The sequence below is a fragment of the Trichomycterus rosablanca genome, chromosome 12 (assembly GCF_030014385.1).
Source record: "Trichomycterus rosablanca isolate fTriRos1 chromosome 12, fTriRos1.hap1, whole genome shotgun sequence".
NCBI classification, from domain to species: Eukaryota; Metazoa; Chordata; class Actinopteri; order Siluriformes; family Trichomycteridae; genus Trichomycterus; species Trichomycterus rosablanca.
The window spans coordinates 35489158-35509805 of NC_085999.1; the positions used below are offsets into that span (position 1 = coordinate 35489158).

The 20648-nt window shown below is 40.6% G+C and overlaps 1 protein-coding gene across 1 annotated transcript; it reads right to left on the bottom strand.

The window, feature by feature from the left end:
* Positions 1-400: 400 nt before the first annotated feature.
* Positions 401-14544, bottom strand: LOC134324052 (neurofilament medium polypeptide-like). Its single transcript, XM_063005703.1, has 8 exons — positions 14227-14544; positions 8396-8478; positions 7285-7441; positions 5182-5346; positions 4378-4503; positions 3341-3693; positions 2147-2181; positions 401-1470 (listed from the first exon to the last, which is right to left on the bottom strand). The coding sequence occupies exons 1-8, from the start codon at positions 14542-14544 to the stop codon at positions 401-403; spliced, it is 2307 nt and encodes a 768-aa protein (XP_062861773.1).
* Positions 14545-20648: the final 6104 nt, after the last annotated feature.

Consider the following 20648-nt stretch of genomic DNA (forward strand, 5'->3'; position numbering starts at 1 on the left):
TATTAGACACTCCTACCTAGTCGGTCCACCTTGTAGATGTAAAGAATGTAGATGAGAAATAGTCTATCCTTGAGTCTGAAGATATATTTAGGTTTTTTTAGTCCAAAGTCCCCAATTTTTTGCTGTACACAACCACTAGTGCCCTAGACACTAAACTGTAAAGTCTATTGTACCCCGAGTATGTCAAGGGCAACTTGGAAAACAAATATGGAAAACCTTGAGCATACAAGACATGCCAAACACTGGGTCAGAGGTCAGTTAACAAATCATTTATTGTTAAAAAGGAGCAGACATGCATTTTTTAGAAAGAAAAATAGAGAGAAGCGTTTGCTAAGACATTTGCCCTGAGGCAGTAATTCAACACCAAGGTAGGACACTGTGAAACTCAGCAGTGACAAAATTACTGGTTCTGCTCCTCTTCATTCTTAAAATCTGCCCCCATCCACTCTGCAATGCTTTGGATCTCCTCTTGTCCTGCTGCCTTGCCCTCCACCACGCAGATCTCCTCAGCTTCCCCCATACCCTTTGTTTTTACCACCTCTTCTACTGCCCCTCCATTCACTTCAGTAAGTTTGCCGTCTTTTGTCCCGTGTGCTCCTGCCTCCTCTTGGATATGAACCTCCTCCTGTATCTTTATGCTAACCCCAATGTTGTTTATCTGTTCCTCGGCTGCCCCCTTGTACTCAACAGGAGGGGTGATCTCCTGCTTTAGCTCCATGCCATCCACAGTGCCGTCTCCCTCCCTCTCAGCTCCCTCCTCGCACTCTACAATGCTTTTCATCTCTTCCTCGCATGCACCCTTGAACTCAACAAATGTGTTTATCTCCTGCTGGAATTCCAAGCAAATCATAGGGGGGGTTATCTCCTGCTTTAACGCTGCACAAACCACAACACTTTTTGCCTCCTCCTCTCCTACTGTCTCACTTTCTATGATCAGCTCCTCAGCTGCACCCTTGCACTCCACAGGGGTGTCTTCTTCCTGCTGTACCTCCATGACAAACGTTTCCTGCTTTAACCCTGCACAAACAACAATGCTTTTTTCCGCCTCTTCTACCTCCTTGCTCTCCATGTTCAGCTCCTCTGCCACTTCCCTGCACTCCACAATGGTGTTTCCTTCCTGCTGTACCTCCATGCCAAACCTTTCCTGCCCTAACACTTCACCAACCACAATGCTTTGTACCTCCTCCTTGTCTACCCCATTACTTCCCATGACCTCATCCTTAGCTATGCCACTGTCTTCCACAATGCTGTTTACATCCTCATGTACCTTCGCCCTGTACTCTTTAAACAGTGGGCACACCAAAGGGATCATTTCAGGAGGCACAACCCCCATGATCACTGGACACTCCTTTTCGTGTGATCCTGTTACTTCGTGGTTGTGCTGTAGGTTCATGGCGGAGTTGGTAGCATTCATCTCCTCCTCTACCATCTCATTCATCAAACTTGAGTCAGAAGTCGGGCAAGGGGGTTCTGCAGGAGTTCAAGCAGAGATCAGTACAGGGATTTAGACATGGCACAACTGAATGCAGACATTGGTTTTTTGTCAATCAAGCAAGAGGAAACCATAGATTTGACTTGGGCAGTAACTGTATCGGTCTGCGGGCCAGGAGATCAAAGTTACATTTTTAAAAAGGTTATTAACTAGGGCTTATGGCAAAGGAAGTTTAAACCAGACGTTTACATACACCTCGCACATCATTGCAGCCTTTGCAAAAAACTCTTTAACCAAAAAAAAAAAAACCCTTTTCCTAATTTCTCATCCACAATTATGATTAACTAAAGCTGGTGCTTTTTATGGACCCAAATTAACAGGGCTGTTTTGACCACACCCATTTTACTGAGGCTGTTATAGATGCTAGTAGGGGGGCAACTCTATATTAATGTCCCCTTTTTTTAATAGGATGTCCAACAAGCTAATGGGCGGATGTTCTCTTTTGGTAACTCATTCTTAATCAGCAATAATGGGTGTAGAAGTGACAGGATTAATAATCTGACTTGCAGGTTTGAATAGTGCAAGATTTAAGGTCTTGAAAGGCGGATGCCAAGTGATTTGATCACTTTAAATTCAAATGAGTGCCAGGCAGAGTGCCAACATGACAAAATGATTCAAGCGATAGTGAGGCAGTAAACAAGAGAAGGTACTTACTGGCATACAGAGCCTGGTCCAATGAGAACTCCACACTGAGAAGAAATAAAACAAAGGAACAATTTTAAGAAGCTAATGACAGACTTTGGGTATGTATTAGGACACTGTTTACATCCGAGCCAAATGGTATAAAGGTTTATACACCAATGAGATGTAACATTAGGACCACTTGGCAAATATGCTGTTAAAACAGCTCTGGCCTGCCAAGGCATGGCCTCCACAAGACATCTGAAGAAGTTCTGTGGTATCTGGTACAGAGACACTACCAGTGGGTGCTTAAGCTGTTGTATGTTATTACGTATTAACTGCTGTAATGGTGGCAATGTTACACCCCAATAAAATAGGATTTAATAGGTGAAATAGAGTTTGGAGCTGTGTGTAGCTGGGAAAAGAGGGGAACATGAGGTAAAAAGGACATTTTTCCAGGTAATAGCATTTGTGCTGCTATGCCCTTGTAAGAGGGATCTAATGTCACACTGGCTACAGCCGATTCCTACAGAGAGCTTTAACGATCACTGAGGACCATGCTTTGCTTGCTGTATTCCTCTGCTGCTCCCTAACAGGCCTTCCTTTCCTTAACACAATCACTAGTTTGCAAAGCACCCAACCAGAAGATGGTACAGCAGAGACTGGAACCCAGGGCTCTACAGTAGTGGGCTAGCGTTTCTTCCCAAATTACATCACACCAGGACCACGTTAATAATCAAGGAAAACTCAAGTTGTGACAGCTGCTTTAGCTTCATACATACTTTCAAAACAAGTCCAGTCAACTTTTGGCTTCCTGTAGAATTATTTAATAAATGGACACACGTGGAAATGACATTTGTCTGTGAAGGTTCTGTAATGATCTGTACTGAGTACTGAGTCGGATATCCTTGTCACGGTATATCATTATGCGAATATGTCATTACATCAGCTCACATGGCAAAGCTGATAAGTGGGTGCTGCACAGAAACAGGGCCACATACATTTGGGTATGATCCGAGTTTCATTTTGATACTTCATCTTCACAACATGCAGAATTGAGATTGGCTGCACTAAATAGCATCTAGATGTGAGTGAATGAACAGCTGTGTGTGTGTGGATTGGTACTCCAGACCCACCTTGAACCCTGAATATAATAAACTGATTAGTGAAAATTAATAAATGAATAAATGCCTCACTACACCCCTCTTAAGTGAAGTGATCAATTACCTTTCGTCTACACCAGCCAAACTGTTGTCATCCATCGCCTCAGCATTACTTGGTAGACCTGGTGGATCTTGTGCTCCGAATCCCTTGAGATCTTCATTTTGACGAAATCCAGCATCTGTAATATCGAAATTAGCCATTCCTATGCCTTCCAGGAGTCGGCGATAGGTGGCAATCTCTTCCTCCAGTTTACACTTGATGTTAAGCAGAGCCTGGTACTCCGCTCTCTGTCTGGCCACATGGACATGGACATCACCAAGTTCCGCTTCCAGCCGCTGGAGAACTACATTGTAACTGTTCATATCGAGGGCGTAACGTCCAGCTGTCTCCTGCAGTGTGTCCTCTAGAGAGAGGGTCTGGAACAAGTGTTTCATCATTATTGTTCAAGTTTAGCAAAACAATACTACATGGTTGTTAAATTATGCTATTTATGGGAGGGGGAAGGTCCCCCCCCCCCCCCCTTTTTGCCCATAATATACATGTGTTCAATTTCCATGTCATGTGCACTCTAGTGACCCCTGCTTACCACATGATGCCTACGCTGGCTAATGAAGGCAGCAGACTATTACATACCTCCTCAGACACACGTGAAGCCATCACCACTCCCTCATTACACTTCCGCCACTTGTGTCAGTGCCTTGACCAGACCAAGTCACTTTTGCAGCGGAAGGGTAGTGAACCTGCTTTTGGCACCACCTAGACTGGACCTCGAGTGTCGGGTTTTGGTGATAAGCTAGCTTATTAGACCGCTGTGCCACTCGAGCATGCCTAACCACTCTTTTGACTGGATCTACTTTAGAACTATACTGTTACAACAGTGATTTTTGGCCACATGAAAGGATATCACATTGGGCACCACACTAATACACCCCCCCCCCCTACCCCCCAATACAGTTCTACAGCTTTTAAGTGTCTTTATGATTTTGATTAATAAAACCTGAATACTGATTTGCTTAGAGTAACTGGCCTGTTGTAAAAAAGTTTGGACACCCCTGTAACCCAGTGTGATGTGGTGTGTGTTAGGTGTGTGTTTATTGTACCATGCTGTGCAGGGTCTGCAGGTCGATCTCCATTCCTTGTTTCTGTCTGTGCATCTCGTTCAGCTCGGTCTTCCCCTGCTCTAGTTCATCACTGCTCCTACTCACCTCCGCTGAGATGCTATCAAACTGTACAGCAAAGGAAAAGGACACCAAACAACTGTAAGAAAATGCCATATAATTGGAGGCTATTTTTACATTATGATGGTTTAGGTCCTTTTTGGATGGGACTGGTTTTACAATCAGGTGATGTAAGTCATTATTACTGCATACACTACATGTCTGTGTCAATTTGTACCCATTTAGTCAAAAATGCATTTTAAAGGTTGGGCTCTGATGTTGGACAAGAAGATCTGGCTCACAATCTTTGTTCTAATTCATCCCAACTGGAGCTCCAAACTTTATCACCAAACAAATCATGTCTTCAGGGCATAGTCATGTTGGAAGATGAAAGGGCCTTCCCTAAACTGTTGTTAAAAAGTTGGAAGTATGTTTTTATTATACAAAATAATTTAATTTAGGGTGGCACATCTGTCCACTATATTAACCCACTACTGCTAAGATCTGGGTTTGAGTCTCAGCATTTGCTATTTGCTGGCCAGGTGCCTACACACACATACGGATTGGCATCCTGTTTGGGGTGTGTTCCTGTCTTGTACTCAGTATTCCCATTGGGAACCAGACCCACCGCCACCCTGACTAGGATAACGTGGTGGTAAAAATTAATAATCTGATTTACATGCATGGCCACAACACCTAGGGGTGTCCACATATTTTTGGACATACGTTTTAAAAGACCTCTCTGACCTTGGCTTTGTACCAGTCCTCGGTGTCCTCCCGGTTCTTCTGGACCGCTCTCTCGTACTGCTGCCGGATTGTATCGATGGTCTCAGTGAGGTCTACACCCATATTCGCCTCCATCTGCACATTCACGCTGGAGTTTTGGATCTGTGCTTTCAGCTCAGCCACGTCCTAAACAAAATAAAACGGTTGTGTTCACATGCATGTAAATATTTTAGTACTTTTCTCACTGACCATCAAGCTACTCTGCTATGCAGTGAATAAAGGGCAGCGAAAGCCCTATATTGGATTCACATGACTTGAGTGATGTGTGGAAACTGGAGTCAGTCTTTTCATAGACAGAAAAGAAATTAGGATCAAACCCAGGTCTCCAGGACTCCAGGATGGTTCAATGCTGTAGTAAATACATTTTAATTTCCATCAGTGTGTTGTTTCCTTTGGCTGGAAACGTGTTCTTGTTCCACAGGTCTCCTACGGCTGATGTCAAATAACGACAAGTAAAATAAACTTGTAAATATTACAATTTCATTCAAATGATCCAGTTGTTGTCTTGAGGGCTAAAAGTACATTTTAACATGCCAAAAGTATAAAGACATGTGACCATGAGCTTGCTGGCCATTCAGTGCCAAAAATCTTTAGTAATACAAAGTTGCCCATCATCCACGTATCCATAACCACCTCCACTATTTTATGAAGGCTTTCTACAACATTTTGGAGTGTGCATATGGGCTATTGTGCCCATTTAGTCAATAGATTATTTAATCTTATGTTGGATGAGAAAGCCTGGCTAGGTGTTAAATGGGTCAGAGCTCTGTGCAGGCCACTGGAGATCCTCCAAACTAAACTCATAAAACCATGTCTTTATAGGCTGTACTTGAAGTGTTTATGGCCTTTCTTAAAGTCTGTGGGCGCTCATGGTGCAACTGTCTATTGCGCTAGACCACCACTGTGCTATCAGCTGGCTGGTCTGGGAAGGGGAGGGTAGCTGTGATGGATTGGCACTCTGTCCAGGGTTTTCCTTACTTGTGTCCACTGTTTCCTGGTGGAACAGGACCTGCTGCAACTCTGATGAGGATAAAGTGGCTCATAAAAATAAAATGAAATGAAATCTGTCTGTATGTAGTAGGTGAGGCTCAAACACTTGAGGTGAGTGATTAGGTGGGATGTTCATATATATTTTTACTATATACTGTATGTTAGACAGCTGAACCTTTAATGAGTGTGTTTTAGAATAGCTGTTGATGTGCTTTAAGTGGTACCTTCTCTTACTATTTATAACTCCTGCAGCACCTTTAATGACTGTCCTGTAGAAACATGGTGCTGTGCTCCATGTGCCACTGCACAGCTAGCATTTATGTATGTGGGTGTTCTACCTGATTTAACAGTAGTTGTTGATTTTTTAAGTAGTACCTGCTCTTACTGTTCATAATTCTTACAGCACCTTTAATGACTGTCCTGTAGAAACGTGGCATTATGGTTTATGCATGACCTCCTGGTGTTATTTTATAACCACTGCGCAGCTATGATTTGTGTACGTGGATACTGTTGCATATGTTTCTCTGCCTGATTTCTTAGTGGATGACCGTGTTTTAGAAAAATTGTTGATGTCCTTCTTGTATTGTTTATAACTCTTACAGCATCTTTAATGACTTTAATGCTTCTTGTGCCACTGCACAGCTAGCATTTGTGTATGTGGGTTTTCTACCTGATTTAACAGTAGAATTGAAGCAGGGTCGTTGATGTGCTTTAAATAGTACCTGCTCTTACTGTTCATAATTTCCTGTAGAAATGTGACATTGTAGTTGATGCACGACCTCCTGGTGTTATTTTTATAACCACTGTGCAGCTATGATTTGTGTGTACGTGGGTACAGTTACATTACACTAGCCCACTAGTACTGGGATCAAGGGTTCGAATCCCCAGCTGTGCTATATTTCGGGTATAAACCGGACCCACCGTAACCTGGCTCGGATAAAGCAGTGGTTAAAAATGAGATGTTTGTTTTAAAATAGAAATATCCTTTAAATGTTCGGTTTTGGTTTAAAGCTACATATTTCACCTTTAATATATGTTGTACAAAGATTTCGTCAGTGTGATTCCTGCTCGTACCTCTTCATGAGCTTTGCTTAGGTAGATGAGCTCCTCTCTGAGAGATTCAATCTGACTCTCCAGATGCATGCGGCTCAAATGTGTGTCGTCTATCACCTTCCGGAGACTTGCGATGTCCAGTTCAACCACCTGACGTATAGCAGATTCTGACTCCAACCTGCTCACACACACAGGACACACACACACAGGACACACACACACACACACACACACAGGTTTATGCTTTAGTTCGTCAGTAATCCATGTGTACACAGTGCTGTGTTTGCTCAACATGGTATGCTGATTTAATTACAGCCCTTCACGGGTGGATTTGGACATCTCGGTTTAGAATAAATCACTCTGTCTGCACCAGTCCTCCTCTTACAAGCCACTTTCAGTACAAAGGAGTTATTCTCTGTCTGAAGGAGCAACACCTACACCTGCGCCACAGATATTATTAAACCCACACAAAACTAAACACTCCAAACTCAACTCAACCCCATTAAACACAATTTAATGGGCGCCCAGGTGGCGCAGCGAGATATTCCACTAGCACACCAGCACAGAGTTTCTAAACTCCTTGGTTTGAAACTCGGTGTTGCCACCGGTCGGCTGAGCGCCATCTGGTGGGCATAATTGACAGTGCCTGCAGCAGATACTAAATGGCCACCACCGTATGTGCAGGGTGGGGGCCGGACTATGTGTGGGTCTTCATACTCTGTGTAAGGACCCTGATTGGCAGAAGAGACACCTGTGCAGAATGCAGGGACGAGAAGAGGAGGGCTGTGCACGTGTCGGAAGAGGCGGAAGACAAAATTGAGTGAGCTAAATTGGGAGGAAAAAAACCCCCATTTAAAATTTGAAATGCCAAGATTTCCCTGTTAATTCAGATCATAAAAACTCTGTCCAAAAATTTTCAGTTTTGCTTATTAATAGTTTAGTTCAAGCATTCAGGTGGTGCAACAGTCATTGGTGTCCTTTGCGGGGTGTGTTACTGCAATGTGCCTGGTAATTCCAGGGAAACTGGTCCCTGACCAGGATAAAGCGGTAGTAAAACATGAAAATGAAATGAAATGTTTTTTACAGCACAGGAAACATACGAGTCAGTGTAGGAATATTTTAATATCCATACTTGACTTTGAAGTCTTCGGCAGCCAGTCTGGCGTTATCAATCTGTAGCATGATCTGGGCGTTCTCCATCGTCATAGCTTGAGCCTGCAAAGTCAAAGTAAAATACATTTCCACCATGTCAATACCAAACTAGTCATACTATATCATCAGCCACTTTAATAGCAACACCTGTATCTTTGCACATGGGTCCGGTTTCCCGTGGTTTCCAATTATCCAGTCATGTAAGACATGACAATGCAGTAAGTTATACAGCATACACAGACATGGCAAGGCCATAATCACAGTATTTATAACCCCCAATATTCAGATATGCTCAAAATGCCCCCCAACATAGTAATGTAATAATTATGAATAAACAAATTCTATTTACTACCTGTGTTTACCTGTAAATTCTATTTACTAACTGATGTTAAGATCCATCAGTTGTTGATATGGCAGATCAAATCAAACCCCAAGATTTGTTTCATTGATGGCCACAGCCTTGTTACATGGAGACGAACTGTCATGTGAGTGACTTTGACTGTGGTTGTTGGCACCAGACTGTCTGGTGTCTGGCTGTCTTAGAAACTTTTGCCACACCTTCTCGGTTTTGCCACAACAGTGTCTAGATTTTACACAAAGGTTGTAAATAACAAACATTAGAAGAAAAAGAGAACATGGATTAACCTGGCAGGAATGCTATAGTAATACAAATAAAGCAGTGCCACCAGCCTGGCCAGATGCTTTACAGACTGGTCAAATGGTCACCTCCATGCTACTGCAACAAAAAGTCTTACTGTCTGGTTGAGTGGTGGAGGAACACAGAGAACCTCATCACCTGTCTGGGTAAAAATCGCTTGCTGATTGGTGTAAAAAATGGTCGGTAGCATTATACATGTCTGTATGCATGTGGCATCTCGGTTCTTCTGTGCATTTCATTCTACTGCCGATGTTTATCTATAAAAATATGGATGGAAATATGCTCGATTTATGCAGCTTCTAGCAGTGGGTGGAATAAAATAATTAAATTAATAAATATAATCAGTGTTGAACACTCAGGTGGCACAGCAGTAAAGTGATTGATGAAAATGAAAATGAAAATTTGTCCACATACAAATGATAGGTCATGGTATAAGTTATTAATAAATCAAACAACTTTTTTTGCAGGTTTATTGAAATATTTATAGCCACGCCTAAGTTGTTACCTTTTTATCTGTATGTTTTTTATCTGCCGTTCTGTAACTTGGGGCTTGTGTGCCAAGAACATGTATTTTCTTTCTGTTACATTTACAGTTATGGAAATGATATTTAATGTATGCGGCTCTTTTTGATGGGAATTCGCTTCGGGTGAACTGTAAACAGAACATGTACCACCCTCCAGGTGTTTTCAGTCAAGAGTGGCGACCCGTCTCATTCGGGCTCAATCGTTTTTAACTGGGGTTTTTATTTTATCACAGATTTAATTATTATATTTTGCACAGCTGGCAGAATAGGTGCTGTATTCAGTTTCACATTTTCTCTGTGTCCACATGGGTTTTCTCGGGGTATTCAGGTTTCCCACAATATGCAGAGGGTGGACCGGCTGCTCTAAATTGCCTGTGGGTTTGCGTAAGTAAATGCAACATTATAAAACAGCTTGTAAAATGTATTCATTTATTCAAATTAATTTATTCAATACTTCATTTCACATGTATTAAGAGTTGTTATTGCACCTACTGGCATGTTTTCAGGAGGTAAAAAGAAACTGGGGTATTTAGAGGAAACACAATAATAATAAAGGACAGCTGATTTCCACAGTAGGTGTTATTCAGTGAGCTTGTGTGGCCTACAGTTGAGCTGTTGTTGCTCCCAGAGCTTTCTAATTTACAGTAACAACACGAGAAATTAGTTGCCCTAAACCTAATTATTGTTATTATATTATTGTGTTTAATATGAACGAGCAACTTAATAATCACAACCCCCACCCAACCGGCACTGCTGGCATTAGAACCCTGGCTCTTATTTAAAATAAAACTATTGTTTATCTTAGTTTGCATGTTCTCCCCGTGTCTGCGTGGGTTTCCTCCGGGAGCTCCGGTTTCCTCCCACGGTCCAAATACATGCAGTCAGGTTAATTGGAGACACTGAATTGCCCTATTGGTGAATGGGTGTGTGTATGTGTGTCTGCCCTGCGATGGACTGGCGCCCCGTCCAGGGTGTTACTGTGTGCTTACACCCGTTGAAAAGCTGGAATCGGCTCCAGCAATACCCCCCTCCTCCCCCGTGACCATAATTGCATAAGCGGTTAAAAAAGACGTATGAATGTGGAAAGCTGCTTTGTAAGAATGGCTATGTTCCAAATCACACACTAAAATAAATCAGAATTTAGAAATACTGAACTAACACTAAAACTAAAATGAAACAGCAGATATTCATTCATGTCTGTTTTTGTTTTTCTGTCAGATTTTGTATGAACTGATTTCTAGTTCAGTGTGAGAAATGGAAATGGATGACGAGAGGGAGCTGACCTTTCAAAAAACAAAACTGAAACTAAAATATGTAAAACAATTGGATTGACTTTGAATTTAGGTTAAAAACAAACTATAAGAACATGACAAAACCAGGCTAAAACAAAAAATAATAAACAGTTCAGTAATTAAATGCAAAGTAACTCTGGTTTCTGTTGTTTAAAAGCTGTAAGAATTAAATTGAACTGAACTTGTTTGGTCCCTAAAACCAAACTGCATTTCATCTCACTGATAAAACTTAGAGTAATAAATTCAAATCAGAAAAAAAAGCATGTCAGAAAAAAAGCATGGCATGACTTTGAACATTTTAGCTCTATCGGAAATATCCTCAGGTTGGTATAATCTGCACTTAATTTCTGTGCGTCTGGTTCATTTATTTAAAGTGTTATGTAAAGCAGAGCTTCAGCTCTTCCTCACACATTTGCATGAGATTTGTCCTTAGGAGTGGCTCAGCTCACCTATAATTCTAGTTCCAGTAATCTGCTCGGCACAAACTCTACGTTTAATCTACAGCCCTGAAGCAGATACTTTTGTAGTTTTATGTTTTTTGTTTTGTAAAGAATGATGGAGAAATTAGCATAGCAGGTTTGTAAGGTTCTTCAGGCTCTAACCAGAAAGACCTGGAAACTAAAACACCACTCATACATTCAACACAGTGAAATAAAAATGAAATAAAAACAATAATACTAACTAAACTGGAGATTATATTCATCTACATATTAACATACTAACCTACCAATCCATTCACTTAATTTGCCTAATAACCAGCCTATTAACAGATATTTTGTACCTACTTATCTAACTAACTACCTATATCCACCAACCTACCAACACTTTCAACAAGCAGCCTAGCTTTTAATCTACCTACATACCTATTAACCCATCGTTTCACATACCCACTTTTCTACCTACCATCTACCTACCCATTTGTCCTTTAAACTAACACAATTATCTACCTACATACCAGAATATTCTTCTACTTACTTACCATTCATTACCCAACTTCACACCTACCTACCTATTTATTTAACTAAATATCCAATTACCTATTTGTCCACCAACCTACTTACTAAATTACCTACCTATTTTCTGTCCATCAGCTTACCAAACCCTTAATTTACATACATATCAGTTTATGTTTCTGTCTGCCTACCTAGCAACCTACAAACCCATTCATTTTCCTACCTGCCTATCCTTCTGTCCACCTTCTGTTCACCTTCTAACCATCTCTTTGTACCAACATACCTCACTTTTCCCACCCTCTGGCTCTTACAGCCTTCAATTTTCCAAAATCATCCTCTGATGTTAAACATGAGAGCCTGGCAGGTACTTGTTTCAAAAGTTATTCAATGGGTTTAATATCAGTGCTCTGTGCAGGTCACCTAACCAAACACGTTCCATACCAAACACGCCAAGCCAGGTTTTTGTTTACTGGAGCACAGTCATATTGAAACCAGTAATGATCTCCTCTCTCAAACTGTTACCACAAAGTTAAAAACCATAACATTTATTGTATATATAAACGTAATTTCTAGAAGAGTTGGGGCATTTTGTAAAGCCGATAAAAATGAAGAATCTGTGATTTTTTTTACCCTCCCGAATTTTTATTTACTGATTTCCAATGTTTTCACTGAACAACTTTATTGTATTTTGTAAATATAAACACATTCAGAATTTAATTCCAGCAACACACTCAAGAAGAGTTGGGACAGAGGCGTATTTAGCTATCTATTTAGCTAGCTATCTAGGCGTATTTAGTATTTATGTTCCATCAGCTTTCCCATTAATGAGGCTTTTTAATGGTTTGTGAACTGTTGCAGTTTTGCAAGTTTTTTTCTCCATTCTTGCTTAATAAGAGTCTTCAGCTGCTCACCAGTCTGTGGTTGCTGTTATCTGGTTCTCATTTTTATGATGTGACATAGATTTTTAATAGTAGACAGATCTGGACTGCAGACAAGTCAGTCAAGCACACACACTCTGTGACTATAATGTCACAGTGTTGTAGCACTAAAGAAAGATGGCAGCATTTGTTTCTCTAAAATCCCAATATACGCCTCAGTGTCAGTGGTACTTTGAAGCATATACAGGCTACCCATCTTGTGAGGACCCCCATATCATCGCTGATAACAGTTTTGATAGTCTTTGGCACAAAGACTAATCTGACCACAGCATGTTTCCTCTTTTTTATAAGTCATCTGAGATGAGGTTGGACCCAAAGCTCTTAGCATGTTTCTGCATAGAATTGATTAATAAAGTTTCAGGTGCCATTTCTTGATTTCATTTCTGTGTTAAAAGTACGTTCTGTGTTAAAAGTACAGCACATGTGGCTAGATTTCTCATGCAATGCTATCTCAGAGCTCATAAATCTCACAGGTCTTTACCCTACAAGGACCACGATGTAGATCTGTAGATACTAAAATCTTTTTACAATTTTATGTACAGTAGATCATTAAAGACCCAAATTATTTGCATTTTTGCGTAAAGAAATGTTTATTGTAAACTAATTGACAATTATTATCATATGAAGTTTGGCACAAAGCTGTGAGCCACACCCTACCTGTGCTTGTAAAAATTGAGCCTTTGGTGAATCCTCCTTTTATGACTCATGACACCTGTGTTGCAGGCATCAATTTCTAAATGTGGTTATATTTACATATATAAATGCAATGTAATAAAATATTATTTATTTATTAGGATTTTAATGTCATGTTTTACACACCTTGGTTACATTCATGACAAAAATGGTAGTTACTCATTACACAAGATTCATCAGTTCACAAGTTTAATATCAAACACAGTCATGGACAATTTTGTATCTCCAGTTCACCTCACTTCACTTGCATGTGTTTGGACTGTGGGAGGAAACCCATGCAGACACGGAGAGAACATGCAAACTCCACACAGAAAGGACCCAGACCACTCCACCTGGGAATCAAACCCAGGACCTTCTTGCTGTGAGGCGACAGTGCTACCCACCGAGGCACGGTGCCACCCTTAATAAAAGAGAATTAACAAATTACAGTTTACCAAACATACCAATTTTGTTCGGGAAGATAGATAGATAGATAGATAGATAGATAGATAGATAGATAGATAGATAGATAGATAGATAGATAGATAGATAGATAGATAGACAGACATACAGTTGGAGCATTCACTGCATTTAGCAGATGTTTTTATCCAGTTGTGACAGAACCCAATGCAACAATAGAGCATTAAGGACCTGCTCAGGGGACCAACAGTGGCAACTTGAAGATGGTGATTCTTAAAGCAGCTGCACTTTGATGAGTATTCTGTATATTTACCACTTTTGTGAATGTTTTAGTGCTGTATAAAGGGTACTGACCTGTTGTCGGAGGATGCTGATGGTTTTGTGGTACCCGCTCCAGTCTCGGTCCCCCACAGAGCGTTTCTGGGTTAACACTTGTTTGATTTGCGTCTCCAGGGTGGTGTTCGCCTCCTCCAGCAGTTTCACCTGGTTCAGGTAATCCTTCAGCCGCTCATTCAGACAGCGCATCGTCTCCTTCTCCTCACCGGGAAAGTTCACCATGGCCCATGAACCAGTACCGCTACTGGTACCAGTAACGCGGCCGCCTGCAAAGTTCGGGTTGAACCGCACCGGGCTGCGCGAACGTGAAGATGCCCGCAGATTTAGAGGCAACATGATGGGAATGCGTGTGTGTGTTTAATGTGTTTGTGTGTGTGTGTTTGTGCGCAGTTGTAGCTGTCAGCGTGCGCTAAGACGCAGAGCCGCACGAGCTGTCAGGTGCGCTACCTACTGTTGCTCTATTTATACCCCACCCCACCCTTATGTGTGTGTGTGTGTGTGTGTGTGTGTGTGTGTATGGGGGGCGGTGGCTGTTCCTGTACTGACGCACGGCACCCCTGGACAAATTTCTCTACACTGAACAAACTTTTAACTGCTAATCTTAGTGCACAGTTTCTGGGCAGTTGTAGCCTACCGGTTAAGGTGCAGGACTAGTAATCAGAAAGTCACTGGTTCAATCCCCATCACTGCCAGGTTGCTGCTGTTGGGCCCTTGAGCTGGGCCCTTAACCCACAATTGCTCAGACTGTACACACTACGTGCACATGGATATTGAGCACAATTATACATTTAATTAATTAATTGATTAATTGAGAATGCATTAATGAAAACAATTTAAACAAACATGCATTTAAAGGACTACTTTTCATTTATTTATTATTTAAGCTGTGCTTCATTGCACAAAAACCTAATAACACGAAATATCCTTTATATCATTATCATATTGATTTTTTTTATTTTATTAGGATTATAACGTCATGTTTTACACACCTTGGTTACATTCATGACAGAACAGGCAGTTACTCGTTACACAAGATTCATCAGTTCACAAGTCCAATTCACCTCACTTGTATGTCTTTGAACTGTGGGAGGAAACCGGAGCTCCCGAAGGAAACCCACACAGAAACTGGGAGAACATGCAAACTTCACACAGAAAGGACCCGGACCGCCCCACCTGGGGATCAAACCCAGGACCATCTTGCTGTGAGGCAACAGTGCTACCCACTGAGCCACCGTGCTGCCCTCATATTGATTGTATCCAGCTGAAGTGAATGAGTACATGCAGTATTTTACAGCTACATAAAGAAAATATATCAAACATATAAATGAACTTTTACATTATAACATTTTACTAACCATTTATTCTGGTCAGGGTCGTGATAACACAAACTTGGAAACACTGGACACATGGCAGGGATACACCCTGGGCAGGCCGCCTGTCAATCATAGGGCATCACACTTTCATTCACAAATGTACTCGCTTGCTCACACATACAGACTTAGAACTGTGATTTGGAGTAGTGTGGCCTGTCTGTGTCTTTTATATTATTATTATATACTGTAGATTGGATCTAGCTAAATGAGTGAATGAGTACATGCAGTATTTTATAGCTACAGGAAGAAAATATATCAAATATATAAATAATCTTTTACATTATTACATTCTACTAACCATTTATTCTGGTCAGGGTCGTGAAAACACATACAAACGGCACTACTCGTAAACACTGGACGGGAGGCAAGAAAACACCCTGGGCAAGCCACCCGTCCATCACAGGACATCACACTTTTATTCACAAATGTACTCGCTTGCTCACACTTAGGGGCTTAGAACTGTGATTTGGAACGTCAGGGGTCGGCACTGTGTCCTGGCTTGAATTGACCCTCACTGAATGCATTCAGGATGAATTAAAACATTGATTGCGAGCAGGGCGTTCTCATTCAACATTAGTGCCTGTACTCCCAGAGAGACACTCCAAAATCTTGTGATGGGTGGTTTATTTTATCTCCATGCCCATGCTTATGGGTTTGGAATGGGATGTCAAACAAGCTCACTGCCAGGTGTCCACATGCTTTTGGTTATGGAGTGCATTCCCTGAAATTCACTGATCAGCCCTTTCTATCATACAACACAATATAATATAGTAATATAGTGGAGGTGGTACAGTGGCACAGCTGGTAGAGTGGGTGCCACACAGGATGTGTGATGAAGGCTTGCCACATCCTAGTGGTTGCTTCAGGGTACTCTGGTTTCCCCTACCTCCCAAAAGCAATGCATTAGGTAAGTTCCCATTAAGTCTGAGTGCGTGTTGCAGGGTAGTGACCTGGTCCCCTGTGTAAAGTGTGTTACTGCATTGGGTGGGGCCGGACACACAGTGATCCTGAACAGAATATAGCAGTGAGTAAAAACGAATGACAGTCTGGTAGTAGTTTTACACTCAAAATGAAGGATCTTTAAATGACAAAATAATCTAAAATAATACATAATTATATATACACTCATCAGCCATAACATTAAAACCATCTCCTTGTTTCTACACTCACTGTCCATTTTATCAGCTCCACTTACCCTATAGAAGCACTTTGCAGTGCTACAATTACTGACTGTAGTCCATCTGTATTTCTCTACATCTCTTTTTTAGCCTGCTTCAGACACAGCAGCACTCACTTTCCACTCTATTAGACACTCCTACCTAGTTGTTTCACCTTGTAGATGTAAAGTCAGAGACGATCGCTCATCTATTACTGCTGTTTGAGTCGGTCATCTTCTAGACCTTCATCGGTGGTCACAGGACGCTGCCCACGGGTGCTGTTGGCTGGATATTTTTGGTTGGTGGACTATTCTCAGTCCAGCAGTGACAGTGAGGTCTCCAGCAGCGCTGCTGTGTCTTATCCACTCATACCAGCACAACACACACTAACACACCACCACCATGTCAGTGTCACTGCAGTGCTGAGAATGATCCACCACCTAAATAATACCTGCTCTGTGGTGGTCCTGTGAGGGTCCTGACCATTGAAGAACAGGGTGAAAGGGGGCTAACAAAGCATGTAGAGCAACAGATGGACTACAGTCAGTATTTGTAGAACTACAAAGTGCTTCTATATGGTAAGTGGAGCTGATAAAATAGACAGTGTGTGTAGAAACAAGGATGTTTTAATGTACAAATAATTTTAATACAATATAAATAATATTGGATATGTATTTAGAGTTGGTGGTACTTTACTGCCCTCTGCTGGTACAAGGCTGATTGTATACGTTTAAAGACGGTGCATATTAATTATTTTTTCGGGATATAAAAGCCCAAATGTTAAAAAGCATGAAGATAATGTATCAATAATAGATTTTACTATAATATGAGATAAATAAGTGAACTCAAAGTCAAGTCAGTTTCATTTGTATTGCGCTTTGTACAATGGATATTTTCTCAATGCAGCTTCACAGATTTTAGGACCAAAACCCCTCCTGATGAGCAGCCGAGGGTGACAGTGGCAGGAAAAACCCCCTAAGTATTACAAGAAAGAAACCTTGAGATAAACCAGACTCACTTGACATCTCCATACTTCTTGTGTGGTCGAAAATTATTAAATAAACTCGATGCATTAGAACCAGATTAAATTAAATAGATCTGTATATATAAAATAATTTCTAGCAAAAGAAATAATATAATACAATATAACAAGATATAAAAAGTGTAAAGAATTAAATTCATCATCTTTTAATTCAGTCTGTGGTAGAATAAAGTTTCCTTCCTCATATCACCATCTGTTTTGTAAGGTAAGCAAAGCACCCCCACAACATGATGCTGATAAAATTAGTTTTGTCTAAACTTATGACTGTAACCATATCAGTAAAAATACAAACAGAGGAAGAATGATGGGTTCCTCCTTTGCTTGAAATGCACACTGTTATTATTGGTTCAGTTTTTTAGCCTTTTCTTATAAGTGGTTTAAAAGGAAATAACTTTATCTTTTTTTTTTTATTAAGCAGGTCAGTTCCTCGTATTGTTATCATGTCTGTTTGGTTTGCTTGTACTAATTCTTAAGTTACAGTATAACTCAGTATCAATCAGTACTGTTAAATACATACTGTAAGTTTACTTTACTAAAACAAGACTTTAACTCCTACTTGCTTACATTTGTAAGTGGCTTTTGATTGAAGAATTTGATAGATTCCAAGAATGTAATGTAGAATATTGACACTTGCCTTCAAACTCCTGCAGCTGCTTTATTAAACCTCAGTACTGATGTGTGATGCACCGCAGCAGCAGCAGCTTGTTTTATGACCGTGGTTTTTATCAAGACTATAACAAATGGCACCACAACCCCTATGTTCCAGATCATGCTATTCCCCTTTCAATTAACATCTTACATGCCCCAAAACAACTGTTTAATGTTTGCTACAAATGTGCGTAGCATTTCTATTTATACCCTTGTATACTTTCCTGAATGAAATAATCTTTTCTGACAGCCCTTAATTCTTATCAAGTAGCATAAATGTCTTTATAAGATGTCTGAAATTGTATTATTGTCCATTCAGTGACTTTTAGCATTTGTCCATAAACTTCAGTGGTTCAGGGACCAAGCACCAATGTCAGAAAGCAACCTGCTCCTGCAACCTCAACCTGCTCCTTCCTGTCTCTTGCTATGGTGCAGCAGACCATCTGAGGAGAATGACCGAGAAACAGTTTTACCAAGTGTTGAGTGTAGGGTGTGTACATAACTACCAATTGAGAAAAACTGTTGGAAAAAAAAAACGTAACCTACAGAGAAGGATCTGGACAAGAACAGTGTAAGAAAGAGTAAATGTCTGTGGAAAAAGATGTCACATATCATGAAAATATGATGGTTGTGATACTTGGTGCTAGACATGTCAGTTAAAGCAGCTCACTGTAACGTTCCCACCCGGCAGATAAAAAGGGCACAGTTGGACTGGACTGAAACTTCGCCTTAAAGCATTTCCTGCGTCTAATCAAACATTACTCACTAAGCCTGGAGGCAACAGATTGAAAATGTACATGGGATTATGTATTATGGGATTATAGTACATGGGAATGGAAGCAACAATCTGTTTGTGTAGCTGTGATGTTCATTTTTCAGTCTCAGGTTTTGTTGTGGAGTTCCCCGATCTGTTATTGAGTAGCTGGTGCTCTTTGGTTTCTTCCCCCAGGTTGTTCCTGTGTTTTCTGGTGTGTGGAGTTTAGTGTTTCTTCTCCAGTGATGCAATCACCTCCCTTTTCTATTCTAGAGTCTTGCTTCAGGATGAGGTTTATGGTTTGGTTTTGTGGTGTTTATTTCTCAGGTTTTGTTATTTTATTCATTTAGAGTTTGTTTGTTTGTGACCAGTTAGCAAAAATAGAGGAAATCTGGTGAGGGGTGAATACTTTTTTACAAGACTGTATGCATGTTTACAATATGCTGCAGTAGAAACCTTCAGATACAACACTACAGATGTGTGTAACACAAACGCACACATCATCCCACTGCCTGATTCCATCCATATTTATTTGCATTTTTCTCCCCCACTCATTTCCCCCGATAACACTATTCTCATAATGAAGTCATTTTCAACACCCTATTGCTTGTACACCAATCAGAGAAGGATTCTCACAAAGAGCGGTACCACATACAATGTGCTGACACCATGATCAGACAACAAAGGTTGCTATTGTAGCTTTATCTGTTTCTTATAGTCTATTTTAGCCTATTAATCTTTAATCATTATCATATTTGAATTATATACAATTAGTTACGGCCCTTGAGCAAGGCACTTAGCCCTTAGCTGCAGAGCTCTGTTGTATTTTACTTTGGAAGAAGGTTCTGCTAAATAAACCCATGTAAATGACATTTCTGTTTAAGGAATAAACTATTTAAATTCCGTTTTGATTTATGCTATCACTGCATTAAGAGTGTTTTTAAGTGGAGTGCTTTCGAAGTGAAGTGGACCTTTTAATATATGTGCCGTGTTTACAGTAAGGCTGTTAGCATTGATAGCCACTAATGCAAATTTACATTAATAACCTGTCCTCGTCTTTTCCCTCGATGTATAAACATAGACACACTCAGACACAGACACACGTTGAATGCCATTACTCCTCTCTTTTTTAACAATACTATACCCACCATAACCAAAAATGGCAAATGCAGCTTTTGTAAAGGAAAAATGTGGAGAGAACATGAGAAATGCCTCACAGATAGTGACTGGAAGCAAGGATTAAACCCAAGACTGCCTGAACCAGCTGCGCCATCATGCAACCCCATATTCATTAAGAGGAAAATAAACACCTTGCAGATGTACAGCAGAAGCCAAAAGTCTGAACAAACCAGTGAAAATGCTTCAGTTTTGTTCTTTTCTTTTTTTATTTTAAATCATATAATTACTAAAATTACATTATGAATTTTTAGGTATGTTTATATTTCTAACAGGTAAACAATGAATGC

Excerpts from the sequence above, each read along its gene's own strand:
- LOC134324052 (XM_063005703.1), bottom strand. The coding sequence starts at position 14,544 with ATGTTGCCTCTAAATCTGCGGGCATCTTCACGTTCGCGCAGCCCGGTG. Across the intron at positions 2,182-3,340 it reads TTGGCTGGTGTAGACGAAAG|TGTGGAGTTCTCATTGGACC; the intron begins GTAATTGATCAC and ends ATTTCTTCTCAG. Across the intron at positions 1,471-2,146 it reads GGACCAGGCTCTGTATGCCA|AACCCCCTTGCCCGACTTCT; the intron begins GTAAGTACCTTC and ends GAACTCCTGCAG.